The 19,410-nt window shown below is 31.9% G+C and overlaps 4 protein-coding genes across 7 annotated transcripts; 3 read left to right on the forward strand and 1 right to left on the reverse strand.

The window, feature by feature from the left end:
- Positions 1-133: 133 nt before the first annotated feature.
- Positions 134-4,829, forward strand: LOC105831917 (inhibitor of nuclear factor kappa-B kinase subunit alpha). 2 transcript variants are annotated; one of them, XM_012672391.3, is made up of 13 exons: positions 134-460; positions 537-722; positions 819-1,018; positions 1,090-1,248; positions 1,340-1,557; positions 1,646-1,750; positions 1,951-2,089; positions 2,151-2,339; positions 2,418-2,629; positions 2,713-2,997; positions 3,074-3,223; positions 3,315-3,548; positions 3,615-4,829. In XM_012672391.3, exons 2-13 carry the CDS (start codon positions 623-625, stop codon positions 3,676-3,678), a joined length of 2,055 nt encoding a protein of 684 aa, XP_012527845.1. In that variant the 5' UTR covers positions 134-460; positions 537-622; the 3' UTR covers positions 3,679-4,829. The 2 variants fall into 2 exon arrangements, with proteins under 2 accessions (XP_012527845.1, XP_012527846.1); XM_012672392.3 differs by lacking the exons at positions 134-460; positions 537-722 and having other exon boundaries at positions 879-1,018; positions 1,062-1,248.
- On the reverse strand, positions 4,807-9,163 carry LOC105831916 (translocation protein SEC63 homolog). Its single transcript, XM_012672390.2, has 12 exons — positions 9,034-9,163; positions 8,341-8,437; positions 8,098-8,212; positions 7,911-8,016; positions 7,272-7,495; positions 7,032-7,193; positions 6,710-6,938; positions 6,479-6,624; positions 6,229-6,376; positions 5,619-6,108; positions 5,246-5,537; positions 4,807-5,160 (listed from the first exon to the last, which is right to left on the reverse strand). The coding sequence occupies exons 1-12, from the start codon at positions 9,161-9,163 to the stop codon at positions 5,020-5,022; spliced, it is 2,280 nt and encodes a 759-aa protein (XP_012527844.1). The 3' UTR covers positions 4,807-5,019.
- A 4-nt stretch (positions 9,164-9,167) lies between these two features.
- Positions 9,168-14,363, forward strand: LOC105831912 (sphingomyelin synthase-related 1). 3 transcript variants are annotated; one of them, XM_036285723.1, is made up of 6 exons: positions 9,168-11,591; positions 11,761-12,156; positions 12,248-12,576; positions 12,663-12,803; positions 13,107-13,261; positions 13,379-14,363. In XM_036285723.1, exons 2-6 carry the CDS (start codon positions 11,827-11,829, stop codon positions 13,777-13,779), a joined length of 1,356 nt encoding a protein of 451 aa, XP_036141616.1. In that variant the 5' UTR covers positions 9,168-11,591; positions 11,761-11,826; the 3' UTR covers positions 13,780-14,363. The 3 variants fall into 3 exon arrangements, with proteins under 3 accessions (XP_036141616.1, XP_036141615.1, XP_036141617.1); XM_036285722.1 differs by having other exon boundaries at positions 11,822-12,156; XM_036285724.1 differs by having other exon boundaries at positions 11,822-12,150.
- A 507-nt stretch (positions 14,364-14,870) lies between these two features.
- Positions 14,871-17,783, forward strand: LOC105830568 (28S ribosomal protein S9, mitochondrial). Its single transcript, XM_028194022.2, has 6 exons — positions 14,871-16,651; positions 16,779-16,911; positions 17,082-17,185; positions 17,266-17,439; positions 17,525-17,641; positions 17,734-17,783. Exons 1-6 carry the CDS (start codon positions 16,556-16,558, stop codon positions 17,734-17,736), a joined length of 627 nt encoding a protein of 208 aa, XP_028049823.1. The 5' UTR covers positions 14,871-16,555; the 3' UTR covers positions 17,737-17,783.
- Positions 17,784-19,410: the final 1,627 nt, after the last annotated feature.

Here is a 19,410-nt window from a genome sequence, read left to right on the forward strand (position 1 = left end):
ATTGCATTCAGAATGTTTAAGAGGAGAAACTGTTGTAAAATTCTCCAACACGATTGGTTCTTGTCCTTAGTTGCTGTCGGATCTAAATGTATAAACCAATCATATAAAAAAATTTTACAACAGTTCCACTACATTCTTCGCAGAAAATGCACACATCTATTATTCACATTCTTTTTTTTAGTATAACTAGTGCATGATCAGCCAATTAAAACAACTCACTAGATTATTGACGATCTTCAATTAGTTGAGGTTGCTGTGATTTTACTCTTTACTCTCTTCTACATTCGAAGAACTCAATGAACAGCTATACATTTAATGACAAATAAGATTAGAGAAATGAGACAGAGAATGTTAAAATCCATTATGCAGATAATCGGTGAAGAATTTACATTATGAAATAATTTCTTTTCTTTGTCATATTAACGCGTTTCTAGCAAAAAAATCCCAATATTAGTGAACGGTAGGTTCAATTTTTGAAATGTGTTTTGTTTATGGAAAATAAGACGAAAATTGTCATTTACCTTATATTACCTCAGCATGGAGTCATGTCTACTAAGAATTAGTCAGTCTTCGATCTAATGCATAGACGTAACTGAAACGAACTATATTTCACGAACTTGAAATGATGTCGAGTGATGGTTGGGAGTTAAATCGCATTCTAGGGAGTGGAGGTTTTGGAATCGTCGAACTCTGGAAACATGTACAAAGTGGCACAAAAATTGGTAATATTTTAGTATTATTATAAATATAAACAATTATACACACGCACACACACCACAAGTATATATGTATAACAAACTCATTAATTACAATTTTAGCAATAAAAAGATGTAAGTGGAATTATTCGGAATTAATGCCAATACAACAAAAGAGATGGGCCTATGAAATTGAAATAATGAAACACTTGAAACATCCAAACATTGTGAGAACAGGACATATTCCATTCAAATTACCAAATATGGAAGAAAACCAGCCAATTCTGTGTATGGAATACTGTAGAAAGGGAGATTTGAGAAAAGTTGTATTTTGTTTGAACTGATGTATATAAATTATTCTACCAGTTAAAGTAACTGTTTTCTATTCTTACAGATTTTAAATCAACCAGAAAACTGTTGTGGAATTAGCGAAATGGAAGCAGTGAAAGTAATGAGTGAGATTTCATCAGCTGTGGAGTATCTACATTCATATAAGATAACTCATCGTGATTTAAAGCCAGAGAACATAGTTTTACAAGACGAACAGAATATGGTAAGACATAAAAAAGTAATTTTTATTCAATTATTAGTGACTTATATTGCAATTCAATTTAATTAACATTTTATATATACATGTATTATAGATTTCCTATAAGTTGATAGACCTTGGATATGCTAAAGAACTTGGGGAAACAAGTGCATCTGCCTCTTTAGTGGGCACGTTAAATTATGTTGCTCCAGAACTTCTATGGAAAAAAAAATATAGTTGCTCTGTTGATTATTGGAGCTTAGGAATATTGTTTTACGAACTTATAACTGGAACGAGACCATTTTTACCAACAATGCAACATACTATGGAATGGTAAAACATAAAAAAAATAATAATGAAGTATTTATTAAAAAATGATATAAAATAATGTTGAATTCTAAATTTTTGTGTAATTCTGCAGGATGAAATATATTAAAAATAAAAGTTATGACGATATTCATGCTTATGAGTCAGAAGGAAAAGTCATTTTTGGGAAGGATATTCAAAATCCAACTCGTTTATCGGAGTAAGTATATATTATATATTTTTTATAATCACGATACATGTAATAAATATTAAATATTAAAATGATTTTTTTTGTAAAAAGCACTAAATTGTTTATATATTATTTGTTTGATTTTTGGAAGTTTGATTATTTAAATCTTTTCATATATATTAGTATGATTATTTAAATCTTTTCATATATAATATTTCTTCCTGTTTTAGATGTCTCCAGACCAAAATGATTCACTGGTTCAGGTTAGTTTTACAATGGGATCCACACAAAAGAGGTAAAACGCTTGACGACTCTGGTAAATTCCATCCAGCAGTATTTACAATGTTACGACATACGTTATCAAACAAAGTATGTAAAAAAATTTAAACATTTTACTTTTGTTTTTCTTATTTAATTGTTTTTTCCATAGATGCTATATGTTTTCTGCCTGCCATTTTACAAAATTAATACATACGAAATTGATAATATTACTACTCTCAGAGATATTAAATTATTAATAGAAAGAGACACTAATATTAAAGTTAAGGATCAAGTGTTGACTGATTACAAAGGTGCAGTATTGACTGAAAGTATTGCGTCACTTGCATCACAAATTAATGTATGTATGTTCACTTTGTAAGAGTCTACAAAATAAAAGATACTATTTTTTAAATTATTTATTACTATTTTGCTGTAGGATTACATTTTATTCCTCTTTAGAAATGGAAATTGTTTAATCGAAGTTATGCCTGCATTAAATATTCCTACTGCAGTGGAGAAAATGATGATAGAATCAAAAAATGATTTGAATTATGAAGTAGTGAAAGACTATTATCGCCATACAATGTATTTTACCAAAAAAGAAGTAGATTTATTTCAATTGTATATTTTTGCGCTTAATATAAGTGTGTAAGTTTCTATAATATTAATTATTACAAAATTATAAAAAAAATTATACCTATTATTAAGTACAATAATATTTTGCATTTCAGAGATTTATTAATTAAAAAAATCGATATATTTAATACGAATATGGAGAAGGCACTGGAGAATATAAAGATTCTTACGGATCAAGTGCATATGCTTCGTATGAAATATACAAGTTCAATGAACGAGGACGCAACTGAAAAGAAAGTACAAATTTATTTTTACAAAGTTGACAAATTAGTTAGTGCAGCAGATCAAATAAGAATGAGGTTTATGTCTTTGAAGGAAGATAATAATAGATTAAGAGATCAAGTTCAAGCTACCGATTGTACAGGAAATTTATCAGAATTGTAAGTATATGATGTGTTACAGTTCATTATTTTAAAATATATTATATTTTAATATTCTCTTATATTATTTTTTTAGGTACATTCAAATGTGTGACATATATGTAAAATTTAAAAAAGAAAATCCACATAGAATAGTAAAGCCATTGAACATGTCAAAATTAGTGTTTGGATTTGTAAATGCACGTGAAACAGAACTTCGTAAAGAAAATATAACTGATATTACAAGGTACTAAAAATTTATTTATTGTAAATGATACATCTCATATATCTTTATATATATGTGTGTGTGTGTGTGTGTGTGCGCGTGTATTTCACAGGCAAATAGATAAACTACAAGACGAACTGTCAAAACTAGAAAAAGTATTTATTTCTGTTACTACCATAACGGAATTATATTTGCAAGAATATCAAAGAATCATATGTTTTGACGCTAACAGTGTCCCTCAGCAATGTAACAATTATCAATCTTTGAATACCTCTACTGCTGAAATAGATAGCGTTATCCAATCAGAAGTTAATGTGATATATGATAATTTGATCATGCGTTACAAGTAAGTCTTCTTTTGTTACAAAATTATTCAATTTTAAGAAATTTATCTTTTATTCTATTTTCTTAGATTGGATAATATGATAGCTGAACTGAAGAAGAAATATGTTGAAGTGGTTAAATTGGACCCGTGATTAAAGATATTGGTCATACATTTAATTCATTATGCGTTATATGTCATGAAGTACAATTTACTATTAAAGCATACTCTAGCCTACTAATTTTAATTTTCGTGTTTGAACATTCAATCCTTGAAGCCTGCCTGTCTTAATACACGTGGAACATAATGTCGTACACCCCATTTAATGTTGGCAAGTTTGTCAGTCTTAACGAACGTGTAGACAGGTTTAGTCAATACTGGCTTCAATCTTGCTTGATATCTGTCGTTTCGATCTGTTAAAAAAATTGTTGAAATATTTTTATAACTTTGACTTTTATAAAAACGGATTGACTTTATAAACACCTTATGCACATGCAATATATTCTTCACATATAGATACATATATTAGATATATAAAACTTAATTTTTATAACACATTTTAGAAAAATGAGAACAGTTTTTTGTAAATGAAAATATTATTCATAATTTCCGATTATGTCCGAATTATAAGCGAATGTATTATAGTTGTGAGAAAATATATTTGATGAATTTTAAATATTTTTATTTATCTTAATACATATAATTTTTTAAATTATGTAATTTTGATATTTTTTTGATAACTTACCCTTTTCAAGTGCAACAACCATGATATGTAAGAAAAGGTAGAATATAAAATAGATTATAAACATCTGAAATACAGAATCGTGATATCTTATGTATATAACAGATGTCTATTGTATCAAATATATAGCATCAAATGTACTCACTTGCATTGTACGAAATATTACGCGCATTGTTGACATATGTCAGATATCTATTTCGTTGTCGATATTCTTTTAGACTGTCTCTGTAACAGATGAGCGGATACTTTGTTGTGTTTATAATAAAAAGTGCAATGGTTGAGTGATCTTTTGTGTGCTCCGTATAGATGTATGTGTGTATAGCTCTTAAATATCTCGCTTTCTCTTAACCCAGATTTTATGATACTTATTACTTTTGTATATTGTCATTGAAAGTATAGAGCATATTTGTCCATTAATTCTAATAGATGCATATTTTAATAGGATACAATATTTTTGTACTAATATATTTTATTAGAAAACTGTATACAAATCCCAATTTAAGGATTGAACACATCCAAATTGAGGATTGAACAACGATGTTAAAATAAATATTATGTTCTTTATTCGCTATTACTTTCTCCACACTGACAAATCTTACACACCAGACTATTTTTTTTCTAGATTGTCCACATACATCAACGATTATGCAATTCCACGTATAAAAGTCCATTGTACATTAATTTGAAAAGTAAAAAAAAAGGAAAATGCGGACTTTTAGAATATATCTATTCCGATCACATATGAGAAACATATTATTCATTGTCACTAATGTCCTCGTCGGTTGTGAATTCGGAATGTTCATCGGCTGCATCCACATCTTCCGCAGTTTCTTCATCCGAGATATCCCATTGCGGATGTTCGGTCGGTACTTCTGGTGCCTCTTTCACGTCCAACTATAAAGCATCACGTTATATCATCACAAATATAAATGATAAAAAACTAAACATTTTGTTATTTATAAATTTTTAAATAACTCACTTTGATGTCTTGAGCTTGATCAAAGCCCAGATACGAATCGCTACGTAGACACACGGTAAACGTATAAAGGCCTGGCCAACGTGGTGCCGTAAATCTTAACTGAACTTCCTCAAACTGTGCTAAGGATGTGACATGAATAGGGGTTGTTAACAGCGTTTGACTTTTGCGATCACAGATATAGACCCACCAATACTCTTGCTTAACATCTGGAAAGAGTGGACAGTGCACTTCATGTGACAAATTACTCCTTCCCTCTAATACTCTCTCCCGCTTGGAAATTCTTTGTTGGAATCTATTTGAAAGAAGAGAAAATGATAAGTTCGACCGTGAGCGAAATACATAAAGTAATACAAAGTACAAGTATTCTCCTTACTTTTCCCATTCGGTATCATCGTCATCGAGAGACGCGTCCTTCTTATCGTGACTATCCTCGTCATCACTTCGGTCACTCTCGGCCTCACTGTCGCTGATATCCGACAATTTCTCCTTGGAAGACTCTTTCTCCGTCTTATCATCCTTCTTTCTCGCATTAGGGGTATTGCTATGTTGAGTATTGTTAGCTACTGCCTGAGACTGCGCCTGTATATTTTTAGCAGAAGGTAATTTCTTGTTGGTGCCCTTTTTATGCGACTTCTTTTGGCCTTTCTTTTGCTTAAGCCATGCCGGCTTCGCAGCTTTTGTTGACTGATTTTGTTCCTCCGAAGCTTCTTCAACTGCCTCACCGCCGGCTTTATCGTCAATCGTCATTTGTTCATTGACAGAATCATCCCCAAAAAGATGTCTCATATCTTTTCGCGTAAGCGATACTGTTACCGTTACAATAGCACCAGCGGTGTAGACGGTAGGATTCTCATCATCAATTACTAAAACAATGCATATATTGTTAAAAATATTGCATAAATTACTTTATTTAATGTTAGGTATATATTTAATTAACGTTTCATAAAAATAAAAGAAAATAAATGATATGCACAATGAATTACCTTCGGATCGTACTTTAAAGTCAATGTATGGCATATTTCCGAGAACTTTCATAATATCTTCATATTGACTGTCAGACAGGTTTCTAAGAATCAGTCTTCGTTCTTCTCCTTTCAGTTGTGCGAATTGCTGAAGACTTTTGATTTGACGCTAAAAGCCATATATTTTTTATTTTAAGTAATTTTTATTAGTAATAATAATCAACATAACAATATCATCAACAAATAGAATTTGTTATGATGTCATTAGTACCTTCTTTGCGTGGAAGTATTTTAAATTGTCCTCCGTTATATGTGGTAATTGAAGAAGAGGGTTTTTAAACTCCCAGAATCCTTGTACGATCATTGGACACAGTTTCATACAATTCTCTATAGTAGTTATAGTTGGTACTCGTGGTACTATAAAAAAGTTCATTTATTATTTTATTTATTGTATTATAACACACCACACGTTATAAAATTACATTAAAAAAAGAATATTTACCTCTTCTAGCGTAAGCTAAAAGTATAACTTGATGAACACAGGCAACCATTTCCTGAATCAAGTACGGACATTTCTTTACAATATACTGTCTGTCTTTATCCAATGTCTCGGGATTGAGCGGGATACGAGATAAATGCGCATGAAGCAGTGCTCGAGCTTTAATTGAATACAAATGACACAATGGTACTTCCTTGTTTTTCTCTCCTAAATTAGGTAGCTGTTTGATAAGCTGAAATATGTGAAAATATATAGTAAAATTGTTCTCTAAGTACATTGTTTTTTATAAGAAAAATCAATAATATTAGCTAGAAATTAAATTTACCGATGGAACTTCTTCACTGTCGGAATGTCTCTCGACTATTTCCGCGTTACGCTTCTTGAAGAATTCAAAGGAAGCAGCAAGTATCATGATGACTCTCTTTAATGACATAGACGGCGTTTTTACGAAGAAAAAGTAATACATCTCGGTCGTTGCGAGGAGAACCTAGAGATAAATAATAAATACATAATAATTCTTAATTTATCACACATATATAAAATTTGACATAAAAATGCCAATTACTTGATCACCAGTGTAGCGAATACTCTTGTACCACCACATTCCTACAACCGTTGGTAAAACAACCATGAATACTAATGCATATAGTCCTAAAACCCATACTGAATTCTCCTTTTCAACAATCCAGGAAGGTAAAGCTATACCAAAACTCATTGCTCCTGGACCATCTGGATTTCCATATTTTTCCCAGTTTTTTCGTGCTTCATCATCCGTTAAAGCTTGGTAAGCTATTATTGTTAGAAGAAAAACTTGGTTAGTTTATATCAAGGATTTTAGACGTTAGTATGGTAGCTATTCTAAGATAATTTTTTTAAAATTAATATTGAATGTTTAACTTTGAACTGTTACAGGATTACTTTCGAACCAATTCCTTATTTTTATCGACTTCACGTGTTGTACTCTCTCTCTCTCTCTCTCTCTCTCTCTCTCTCTCTCTCTCTCTCTCTCTCTCTCTCTCTCTCTCTCTCTCTCTCTCTCTCTCTCTCTCTCTTTCTCTCTTTCTCTCTCTTTTTCTCTCTCTCATGTGCAAAACATGTTATAAATTTATTAAATATGTTTTAATAATAATATAATAAACGTATATTCAATATTTACATCATATGTTTTAGATCAGTATGGACAGATTATTATCTCATTCCTTACCTTTAGTCAGTTTCATAAAAGCTTTTTCATTTCCCGTTTCCTTATCAGGATGAAGAATTAAGGAAAGCTTGCGGTAAGCTTTTTTAATCTCACTTTGGGAAGAACCCTACAATTGTAACTTTGGCGTTAATCCTTGTTATATGACAAAACTAACAATACATGTATAAATTCTATCTTTTATACTCACAGGTGGTATACTCAATATTTCATATGGATCAAAGTTGGCCATTTCGTAATCAAATTGGGACACCTTGATAGTTAAAAATATCAGAATACCCCATCCCACAAAGATTAGAACTTTCCTATATATAATAACATTAATAATATTGATTATGGGTAATTAAGTTTTGGCCTTGTAACAATTTTCACAATTGTGCAAATATTTTACCATAAAATATTTTGTATACAAAGTTATGTAAAAATTATTTACCTGAAGAAAGCTTCCTTCCAAGGTTTATTCCTTTGAAGAATATCTTTCTTCTTCTTGCACCCATCGCACTGACATTCTTTGGTTAACTGATCAGGATCTAAAGAAAATTGGAATTAATTTTATTTCTTTTTTGATTTATCAACAAAGCTTGAAAAACTAGTGCAAGGTATTCTAACAATATTTATGGATAAATATTATTATATTAAACTCAAGAGTGTGTTAATCACATAAAGTACACATGTTCTTTGCTTATTTGTTCGAATAATGTATTATAAGATTATCATGTAAATTTTGAAATATATGTGCATATTTCACTTTAAACTTTTGTAAAGAAATTGTTTCTAAAGAAGTCAAAACTGTAATATATTATTACCTACATACAGCTATAAATTAATTTTTTACATTTAAAAAAGATTATATACATAAATAAACAGATAGGCAATTCATTTGAGCATTAATTTCTATCCTCATAAAATTGGAGCAAGTTTGATACTGTGCTCCCTTCCCTCTCCCACCCGTGAAGGAATAGCTGAAAGATCAAGGTGGAGCGCAACGTAAATTGAGATTGAATAAACGGTGCTCGTTCGTCATATACGTGGTACGTGTATACGTCGTTACGTTATCGGCCGCGTGTGTAAATTACTTGGTCCGAAAAATGGAGTTTGCCTTGATCTTTCTCTCTATCTTTCTAACCTTGTTTCGAGCAACGTGGCCAGGGATAGAGATAGAAGGTCCCGGGTACCAGCAGTAGCGCCAAGAACGAGAGCAGAAAATAGAAGAATGTCCCTCCGCTCTCGTCATACTGGAACTTCTGTCCGCTCATCGCTCATTAAGTACTGCGGGCGTTGTTTTTCTTTTTTTTTTTTTAAGTAGACCGTCTAAGTACATTCATTCGTAACATTATCCAGGCTGCGGACGTGCGGCGACCGTACGACATGCAGATGCAAATCAACAGTTAGCGGGACTGCCTTGTCATACAAGACTGCCAACTCAGCACCGCGCGCACCTTAGCCCCAACTCGCAGTCACTCGCCGCACGGCGTGTGTCCACGCACTATTGACTGTTTCTCTGACGTGTATACACGTATGTACGCGTGACGACTGGCGACGAGTCGACGACTGGCCGCTAGCGACCATCGGCAGCATCGGCGAAGACCGGCGTTGCCGTCGGTCCGGTGACGGTGACGGTGACGTCGACCCTACCGGATCGCACCAACCGTGGCAAGCGGGAGGAGTCTGACCCGACCCGACGCGAGAGATCGTCGCGCGCGACGGGAGGGAAAAATAAAGGGAAAAACAGCTCGCGACCTGCGGTGACCCACGAACACCCGATGAGAAACGAACGAGACCGACATCCATTCGATTTGCTCTTCTAATTGTACACCTTGTCTCCCTGCTCTTTCCTATATATCTCATTTTAGTCGTGGAGAATTAACGTACTATACAGCTGAAACGGATGAATCTTGTTATCGAGCTTTCTTATTTGTTTTTCCGTATTTGTGTAAAATGAGAGAGACATGAGATTGCAAAGGGAAGAAAACTTTTTACATTTTCGAAAGGTTTTATAGGTTTTACAGGTTTACAAAACGTGTTTACTCTGATGTCACTGTGCGTTTTACATTTTTCGAATGTTCGAATTAAGTAAGACAGGTAACGTTATCTTTTTGGACCTTGAAGTGGAAAGAGAAATAAGGTGTAATGAGGAAAAAGGAGCGAGTGCGAGACTATACTTCCGTGTTCGCCATTGTCAACGGGTTTTTTTATTCATGTTTTCCAACGCCGCAAACAAAGCGGTGCAAGGTGATACATAATTTCATATTGCATGCCACGAAGTTTGCCTAATCTAGAGCGAGAAAGGGAGGGGCAACAGAGGGAAGAGAGGTATCTTAATCGAGCAATAAATCCCCATCCGGTTGTTTTACACGAAGACTTGTCTGTCCACAAGAGTACAGCACTTTTTCTGTAAATTTTTGAATTAACTTTTAAACTCTCTAGAAAAAAGATAAAGTTCTGTCCTTTTTATAATAAAAAAAAAGAGATAAAAGGAATAAATTGATGAATATTATCTACATTGATAGAAATGGACAGAGCGATTGTGATCGAACGATCCGATTAATTCGCATATCACTTGAATTGACGATATCACTTGATCGATATTACTTTGTCAAGTGATACTTGCTTACTTTTACTAAACTATAATCTATAATAGTTAATAAATTTTAAATTTTTAGATATATAACAAGAAAGATTATAACAGAGGAAGAATAAATTAATTTAAGTTACACATATAATAATTATACATAATTCAGAATTTTGTTCCAACAAATCTGCCGGTTAAATTGATCAATGAACACTGATCAAATTATTTGGAGCATGGATCGATGACACTCCAAGTTATCTTCCCTTTATCTCACGGTTGTAATAATTATAATAATGGAGATTATAATAAAAGATATCACGTCATCGTGGGATCTTTTATATTCTCCCTTATTCTTCGTTTATTACAATTTATAAATTTTCAATAGTGAGAATTCGATTCTTCAAGATTGGATTATTTATACGGATTTTTGTCTGTCTCGAAGAAAAAAATAAGAATAAAACTTATACGATAAAAAGATGGAGATTTAAGTGCCTCGAAGTTGAGTTACATATATACCAAATTTATGTGCAAATTATTGGAAAAAAACAACGTCGTAAATGACGTAAACAATGTTTGCCTTCTTGGCGAACGGGTGGCGAGGAGGGGGAACGAACAATGCTTTTTTTATCGCGAAAAATGAATCACCCCATTTTGTTGAAATCGTGTCACTCGAGATCGAGCTACATTTTCGTTATCGTCGATCTCGCATGACCAGGCAACACAAAAGGCAGCGACGACACCGATCCCCCTTTATCGAGCGCTTCGTGAAATCATGCTCCGATATCGTTCTTTCGCGCGGCTATTTAGCAACGCCCGCGCTGTTGCGTCGTCGGTCGTTGCGCGTGCACCGTCGAACAGATCGGAGCGTTCGGAGCTGCCGCGCGCAGCTGATGAGCTGATCGCAGCGGATGTCACAATCGAACCCATCGAACCCCGCCGAGCGCCGTAACGCCGTTGACGCCGTTGTGCTGCACGGACACTGCCGACGCATGATCCTCTCGGACGGAAATAGTCGCGGTGCGGTGACACGCAGGTTGGTCGCGCGGAGATGTCCCGATAAAGTATCCACGACGAAGATCTCACGAAGGGAGCGCGCCGCGATCCTTCTTCAGGTTGGTGATCACACGAAGGTTAAGGACGACTCTCTCTCGGTCTCGCGGTTTGGCCTTGCGACACGGCGCGTTCTTCCCGATTATTCGATTCTCGCGGTCAACACCGTCCGTTATTTCTGCGTCATGATATCAAATCAGATTGCCATGTTACAAGGTCACCTACTTGCAGGGTAATTCTCTTCTCGCGTTTCTAACGGTACACACGTGCCGATTTGTATGTTGTATCGCAGGATAGATGCGAATCGACGACGCAATCATGTCCTTGAGAAATGTTATCGAGTGGACATCCACCGACGTAAAAGCGTGGCTCATCGAGAGCGGCCACGAAGAGTATGCGGACTTGTTTTACCTCCATGAGATCGACGGGAAGGTACTCCTAACGTTGAAGGAGGAGGACTTGAAATCTAGCATTTTAAACATAAAGAAGCTTGGTGCTATAAAGAAACTGTATCTAGCTATAAGGCAACTACAAAGAGATAATGTCGCCGTTTTGTTCGAGCTGGGATATATGGACCTGTTTCCCTCAACAAATTTTTATACACATCAGAACAAGCATGAGGTAAAGGTGTGGTTCTGAAGGAAACGTTTGAGTTAATTTTAATCAGCAGCACATAGATATATCGCTATGTTTAATTTAACATATATTTTTGCTTCAGCTGCTCAGCACTGGTACAAATAATGAAACATCCATCGAGAATGAATTTTATTCAGCTTCAATATCGGAGGACGGACATGCCTCTCATTTGCCACCAGAAATTGGGAAGACGGTCATTAGTTTGGGATATTTATTTATTGTCACATGGATTACTGCCTTTGTGATGGTTATCGTTCATGACCGAGTGCCTGATATGAAGAAGTACCCTCCATTGCCGGACATATTTTTAGATAATGTACCTCATATCCCTTGGGCGTTTGATATGTGCGAAGTTACTGGTACACTGCTTTTTGCGATATGGCTTGTTGTGCTTATATTTCACAAGTATAGGTAAGAAAACAAGGCCCCGCTTAAATAAATAAAAGGAAAAGGACTGACGATACATCGATGCAAATAATCTATTAAATATGGAACAGATTTATTTTGTTACGGAGATTTTTTGCACTGTCGGGTACAGTCTTCCTACTGAGGTGTGTGACGATGCTCATTACTTCATTGTCGGTGCCGGGTGCACATCTACAATGTCAACCACGGAAAGTCCCAGATGAAGACTGGAAGTAAGACATATATTTTATATATTACATGTACAACCTTGATCAAAAATATTAGGCATCCCATATTTTTTAAAACATTTTTAACTGAAGAAATTTAAACAAATTAAAATATAAATTGTTTTATATACTTACATGTGTTTTTAGTAATCAGAAAATAATAATTTAGTAATTGATATAATAATTAGCCAATAATGAAATAATTTCAGATAAATAAAAAAATATAGGTGTCTAGTAGGCCAAAGTTGCATATCATTCTTTCTCATTTCTAAATACAAATAATGTACATATACTTATATCTTATTTTAGTGCTGCATATGTTGAGCTGTATAATAAAATTGCAATGGCTTATGTTATTTGGCGAGGTGCTGGCATGTCTATTCAAGGTGTAAGAACTTGCGGAGATTATATGTTTAGTGGGCATACAGTGGCGTTAACAATGCTTAACTTTTTTATTACAGAGTGTAAGTAATTATATATGTATATATATATATATATATATATATATATATATATATATATATAATTTTAGTGGCAAAATAATTGATTTAGATATTTATGAGATACTCTTTTCATTGCAGATACTCCAAGACACTTATATTTTTTGCATACTTTTACATGGATGCTTAACATGTTCGGTATCTTTTTCATCCTCGCGGCGCACGAGCATTATTCCATTGATGTTTTCGTCGCGTTTTACATAACTTCGCGATTGTTTCTTTATTACCACACGCTGGCGAATAATCAAGCACTGATGCAGCGCGATTCAATCAGAACCAGAGTTTGGTTTCCATTATTTAGCTTTTTTGAAGCGTCCGTTGATGGTATTGTTCCTAATGAGTATGAATCGCCGTCCTTAATAGTTTGCAATTTGGTAGGCACAGGAAAGAACATCTGGCAATGCATACGCTCTCGGTTTTCTTTCCAAAAAACGCAGCAAAATATAAACGGCAATTTAAATAGCACAAAAAAGGAATACTAGTATCAAATGGCATATATTATCTTTTTTTTTAATTACTATATTGTACTCTTAACATAAATATGAGGGATACTTTACCCCTAATTTTCCAATTTCAATTACAAAACACACACGAAGAAGAAAGGAGATGAGAGAATGCCATTTCTTTGAAACGGACGTTTATGTGAAAATACATAAAATATGTAAGTTTCAAAGAAATATTAAAGTGAGCCCATTTTTTTCCAGAATGTTAACTATGTCCAGATAGATGTGTCATGCTGAACATAACATGCAAACATTTATTTATAAATCGTGATTGTAACAACACAAAATTGCAACATCTATTTGAATCATTGCCTTAATAACAATGGATTAATTGTGTTCTTTTGACAAAATAAGCAACATATTGTTGCAATTTTTATAGCATCAGAAGACTTCTTTCTTTTGCTAACGACACTCATGCATGAGGAAGTATTTTGAATTTTGAGTATATACGTTATCATTTTCAATTTTCAAATTTCGTCACTATGCAGACAATATACAGAAATGTGTCTATTTTGGTTTATTTGATAAATCTGTTTACACGTTGGGCTAATATTAAAAAAAAATATGCAAAAGATATGTTAATTCTAAGTATTTATTTTTGCGATAGGTTTGTTATCATCAACATGCCGAAAGAGATTTAAATAATTTATGACACAAGTTTAATATTTCATAATAGTTAATTTTTGTTATAATAGGAAATTAATGTAATTTATTCAATAAGAAATCTCCAAAGACAAAGCGTAGTGTATAAAGTACTTTACTAATTCAACATGCATTTTCCAAGCATGTTGCATCATCCAAGACTTTCTGACTTTTTTCAAATAATTGTGTATATATACATGTATGTATGTATGTATGTATGTATGTATGTATGTATGTATGTATGTATGTATGTATGTATGTATGTATGTATGTATGTATGTATGTATGTATGTATGTATGTATGTATGTATGTATGTATGTATGTATGTATGTATGTATGTATGTATGTATGTATGTATGTATGTATGTATGTATGTATGTATGTATGTATGTATGTATGTATGTATGTATGTATGTATGTATGTATGTATGTATGTATGTATGTATGTATGTATGTATGTATGTATGTATGTATGTATGTATGTATGTATGTACACATTACCTATGTAATTTGCTCATAAATACTTTTGTTTCTTTTTGTGATACAAGAAGAATGGGGTTACATGACAACGGCCTGCAGGGGTATTAGATTTTAGGAATGTTCAATTATTTCAGGAATGTTTAATTATTTTCGGCGGCTACTAAGTTTAACAGTAATATAGTATTTTAGAATTTGTAGATTAAATATATCCTTGAAAACGCATGTTTCTGTTTGCTAACAGCGCGGAACGCAACATTTTAAGAGTACATCTATGTATATTATATTATCATGCATTCCTCATATTTCATAAAATTAGTAATTTAAGACTTTTGTTTGTACTCATTGTAACCATATTGAAATCGCTACACATATTTAACACATTAAGAAAATATACTGCTTTTTCTATTTAAATAGTAATAATTAGATATAAATTTTGATTGATTAGAATTTTCTAATTTTAAGATTTATTTTTACTGGAAACGCTTTTGTTAATGCAAGAAAAGTAAGATAATGTTTTATTAATGAAAAAGAGAATTTACATGATTGTAATATGGTTGCATTGAGAAAACGGGAGACAGATGTATTATTAAATAGAGGCTGAAAATAACTGCTGTTATTGTGACTTCTAATGTAAATTCGTGCATATGAAATACGTGTATGATATAATTGTATGATGCTTCTATATGTACAATTTTTCATATAGAAGCTATTGCCAACAGCAGTATAATAGCTTTTTAATATTTCATCCATATATATTTTTTACTTATGTGATAAATAACTTAATCTTGTTGGGGCATTAACAAATACTGATTATTAGTAACTTGTTAATGGTGCCTGATTGTTGGTGTTTATTACTTTATATACTTCCAAAAATTATGTAATGATAAAACTCTCTCGCATGCTAATGACCAATACACCGACTAGTTTGAAAGTCGGATTAATTTGCAGACGATTGAGAAAAGAATAGTATGAATAAAAAAAAGTCAATATTTCAGTAAGATGTACTTTTATTATCACTTTTGTTATTATGATGTACAGTGTTGTGATTTCCTTCCCTTTTTCCTAAATAAAATTTTCAAGAAAATATGAACTAGGCCAAAAATATTAAATATTCTAAGTATCTATACTTTTCTCTGAGATTTATCTAGGAATTTTTTATTTGTATTATTTAATTTTATTGGTATTATACAATACATAATCATCATTATACTTTTGACCAAAGCAGTTGCAGCCTGCAGGTTGCAGGTCTCGATATTCTTTTGCACGCCCCTGATAACCCTGATTTCGAGTACGCTCTCTACGGAACGGACTCTACGCTCTACGGTGTCTACTACTCTCGCAAATTGTGTAATTTCACTGTTCACGTGGACTAATGGGTGCCAAGACTATCGAGTGATGCCGAGTATGTAAATGTAATTACATGCGTTCGACGCACTCAAAAAAGTTGCGATATTTCCATTTTTTCAAGAATTTCGAAACGTATCTGCGAAAATTAACATTAATTCTACTTTCATTTAATTTGTCTGATGAAATCTGTGTAGTTCTCATTAGTTGATAATAGGTTATGTTAGATTAATTAGAAAAACCTACAAATCGGTTGAGAAATTCGATTCTGATTGACAATCTGTAATTATGGCAGTATCTGTTTATATCCGTTCACACCTTCAACGTTTGATCGGCGCGAGTAACAACATTACTGCTTTATTTTCGGATACTACGCGACATTCGGTAAGTTTGTAGTTCCTCAATGAGATGAACCATTGAATTACTTTTTCAATACAGTTTTTCTCATTTTACTCATGCATAAATAGTTTAATTACTGTACTTATTGTGTAATTATTTTATATTTTTGCAGAATTATATTAAATCACGATGTTATACAACATCTATTGAGGAAATCAAAGATGTAGTCCAGAATAGTACAAAGAAATCAGAAAAAAAAATAAGTCGAGCTATGTTGATGTATTTACAACGTACAAAAGAACATGGTAATAACCAATATATACAGTTCTTTTTCTGTACATATGTTCTCCTAAATAGTTTTTTTTTGTGTAATTTTTTTCTGTAATTAGTAATGTTTTGTAACACACTTCAATATTAATTATTTATAAATAATTTTTTATTTAAATTTTAAATATGTTTTTTTTTAATTTATCAGATGAATTCATGAAGAAAGAGATTGTAGAATATGAAATAGGAAAAAGACATTTGGCTAACATGATGGGTGAAGATCCGGAATGTTTTACACAAGCAGATATAGATGTAAATATATATAAGAATTATTCTGTCAATTTGAAAAATATGTGAATTAATATCTAAAGCTATGTAATCATTATTTTTAGAGATCAATCCAGTATCTATTTCCATCAGGACTGTTTGAGCCTAAAGCTCGACCAATAATGGAACATCCAGAAAAGATTTTTCCAAATAGGAAAGCAGCAGAATTTGATGAATCTGGAAGACCCTTCCACTTTATGTTTTACACCTCAAAACCGAATTATTATGAAATACTATATGTAAGTTTCTATAATAACTATTATAAGTATATAAAAGAGTATACATATAATTAATTTCTTTTTGAAAAATTTTTTTTATATACAGCATATTGTGAATAAAATTAAATTTTTGAATGGCATTGAAGATTCATTGATAAGACAAGGAACATTACCTATGGATAAAATGTATGTCAAATACATATTTAATTTACATAGAATATGTGTATGTACATGTAACTTGAATATAAATTTAATTTTAGAAATACCCTGCAAAATATCATATGTAACTATTTTTTTAATATATCATATTTTTAGTGATTTGACAGGTTCCACATGGTTGCAAAAGGATGACCTCGAAAACCAAATTCTTGAAGAAATAAATGATTATGAGGTAAATAATTAGTCGCTGTTAATAATTAATCACATAACAATCTTAAAAAAAATGTGTATTACAACATGTAAGATTTAATTCATAAATGTATACTAATCCTTTCAGTACAACTATCTTATTACATCGCTAGAACGACTGTGTGATCATCCATTGTCAAAACGTGCAACAGATTTAATTACAAAATATCGCAAAATTCTTAGTACTCATTCCAGTGAAGTAATAACATTACCTGTAAGTATTTGTATGTTTGACAATGCAAATAATAATGATAAAATATTGTTACAATTAATGCAAATATTTATTGTTACATGTAAAGTTGGAACATGACAGCACAGGAAGGCCATACATTACAGTCAAGAGTAAGTAAAGTAAAAAAAAAAGATAATGTTTAAAAAGATGTTTGAAAATGTCATAAAATTTATTATTGTTAATGATTCAGATTGCATGAGAAAATCTGCAAGGGGTGAAGTGACAATTTGGGGTAATGGCTCTGGAAAGATTATTATTAATGGTCGTGACATCACGTATTTCGAAGAGATTCTTCATCGTGAACAGGTGAGTTATACTTTGTCCAAATTTTCGTAAGAAAAATCGATATTGAAAAATATTTCAAGTTATTCATGCAAATCTTTTGAAATTGTAATATATAATATAATTTGGCTACAAATTATTTTTTGTAACATGGAATAGTATATACATTCTAATTTGATACGTGATAGAGATTAAGAAGTGTAAAAAGTGTGAAATAATATCACTTTAGAATTTTCTATGATAATATTTATGAAAAAATTAAGGTGATTATATAATTTATTATAGATAAGATATTTAAAACATTGTGTGTATATTTTATTTGATAATGTATTGTTTAGTGAGAAAGAAAGAAAAAGTTATTTTATAATTAATTGCACTGTTCTGGATCTAGACTAAATTTTAATTTTTTATGAAGCTAATTTTAAACTACTTACAGAATGCGCTTTGCGCGCGATATTTAACTTTTTATTTTTTACTTTTTAAAAATAAACTACAACGATAATTGTATAGATAACCATTTATACAAATTTGTAAGCTGACAAAATTCAATCGCAATGACAGTTACTCTTGCAACTTGCAACACGAAATAAACGTAGCGAGAGAACCAATCAGCATCGCGGAAAAGAGGCTTCATTACATGCCCTTTTTAAGATAGAGAAAAATATAAAACTAATCCTAACTAATATATAGAAAGCATTTACAATAAAAACACAATACATTTTAATTAAATTTGTGATATGTATTAATGTATTTAGGTATGTTTAATTTGTTAATCATTTAAATGATAAAATAAATTGCTATTGTTTTATATTTATTTTGGAAACACGTTATAATTAATGTAATTAAAATTTAAAAATAAATAAGTTTAATATACGTAAATACAAATACTGAAGAATAATTGTTAATAAAATGGTGACGTAAAAAATGAGTAAGAGTGCCAATTAAGAGAAGATGAATAAAGTAAAAATAATTAACATTTTTTAAATAGAATTAATAAAAATTGCTATTAAAATTCTCATATAAATGAACTAGACGTTATCAAATTAATATTTCTTTTGTAATAAATATAA

This window comes from Monomorium pharaonis, chromosome 4 (genome assembly GCF_013373865.1).
Source record: "Monomorium pharaonis isolate MP-MQ-018 chromosome 4, ASM1337386v2, whole genome shotgun sequence".
NCBI classification, from domain to species: Eukaryota; Metazoa; Arthropoda; class Insecta; order Hymenoptera; family Formicidae; genus Monomorium; species Monomorium pharaonis.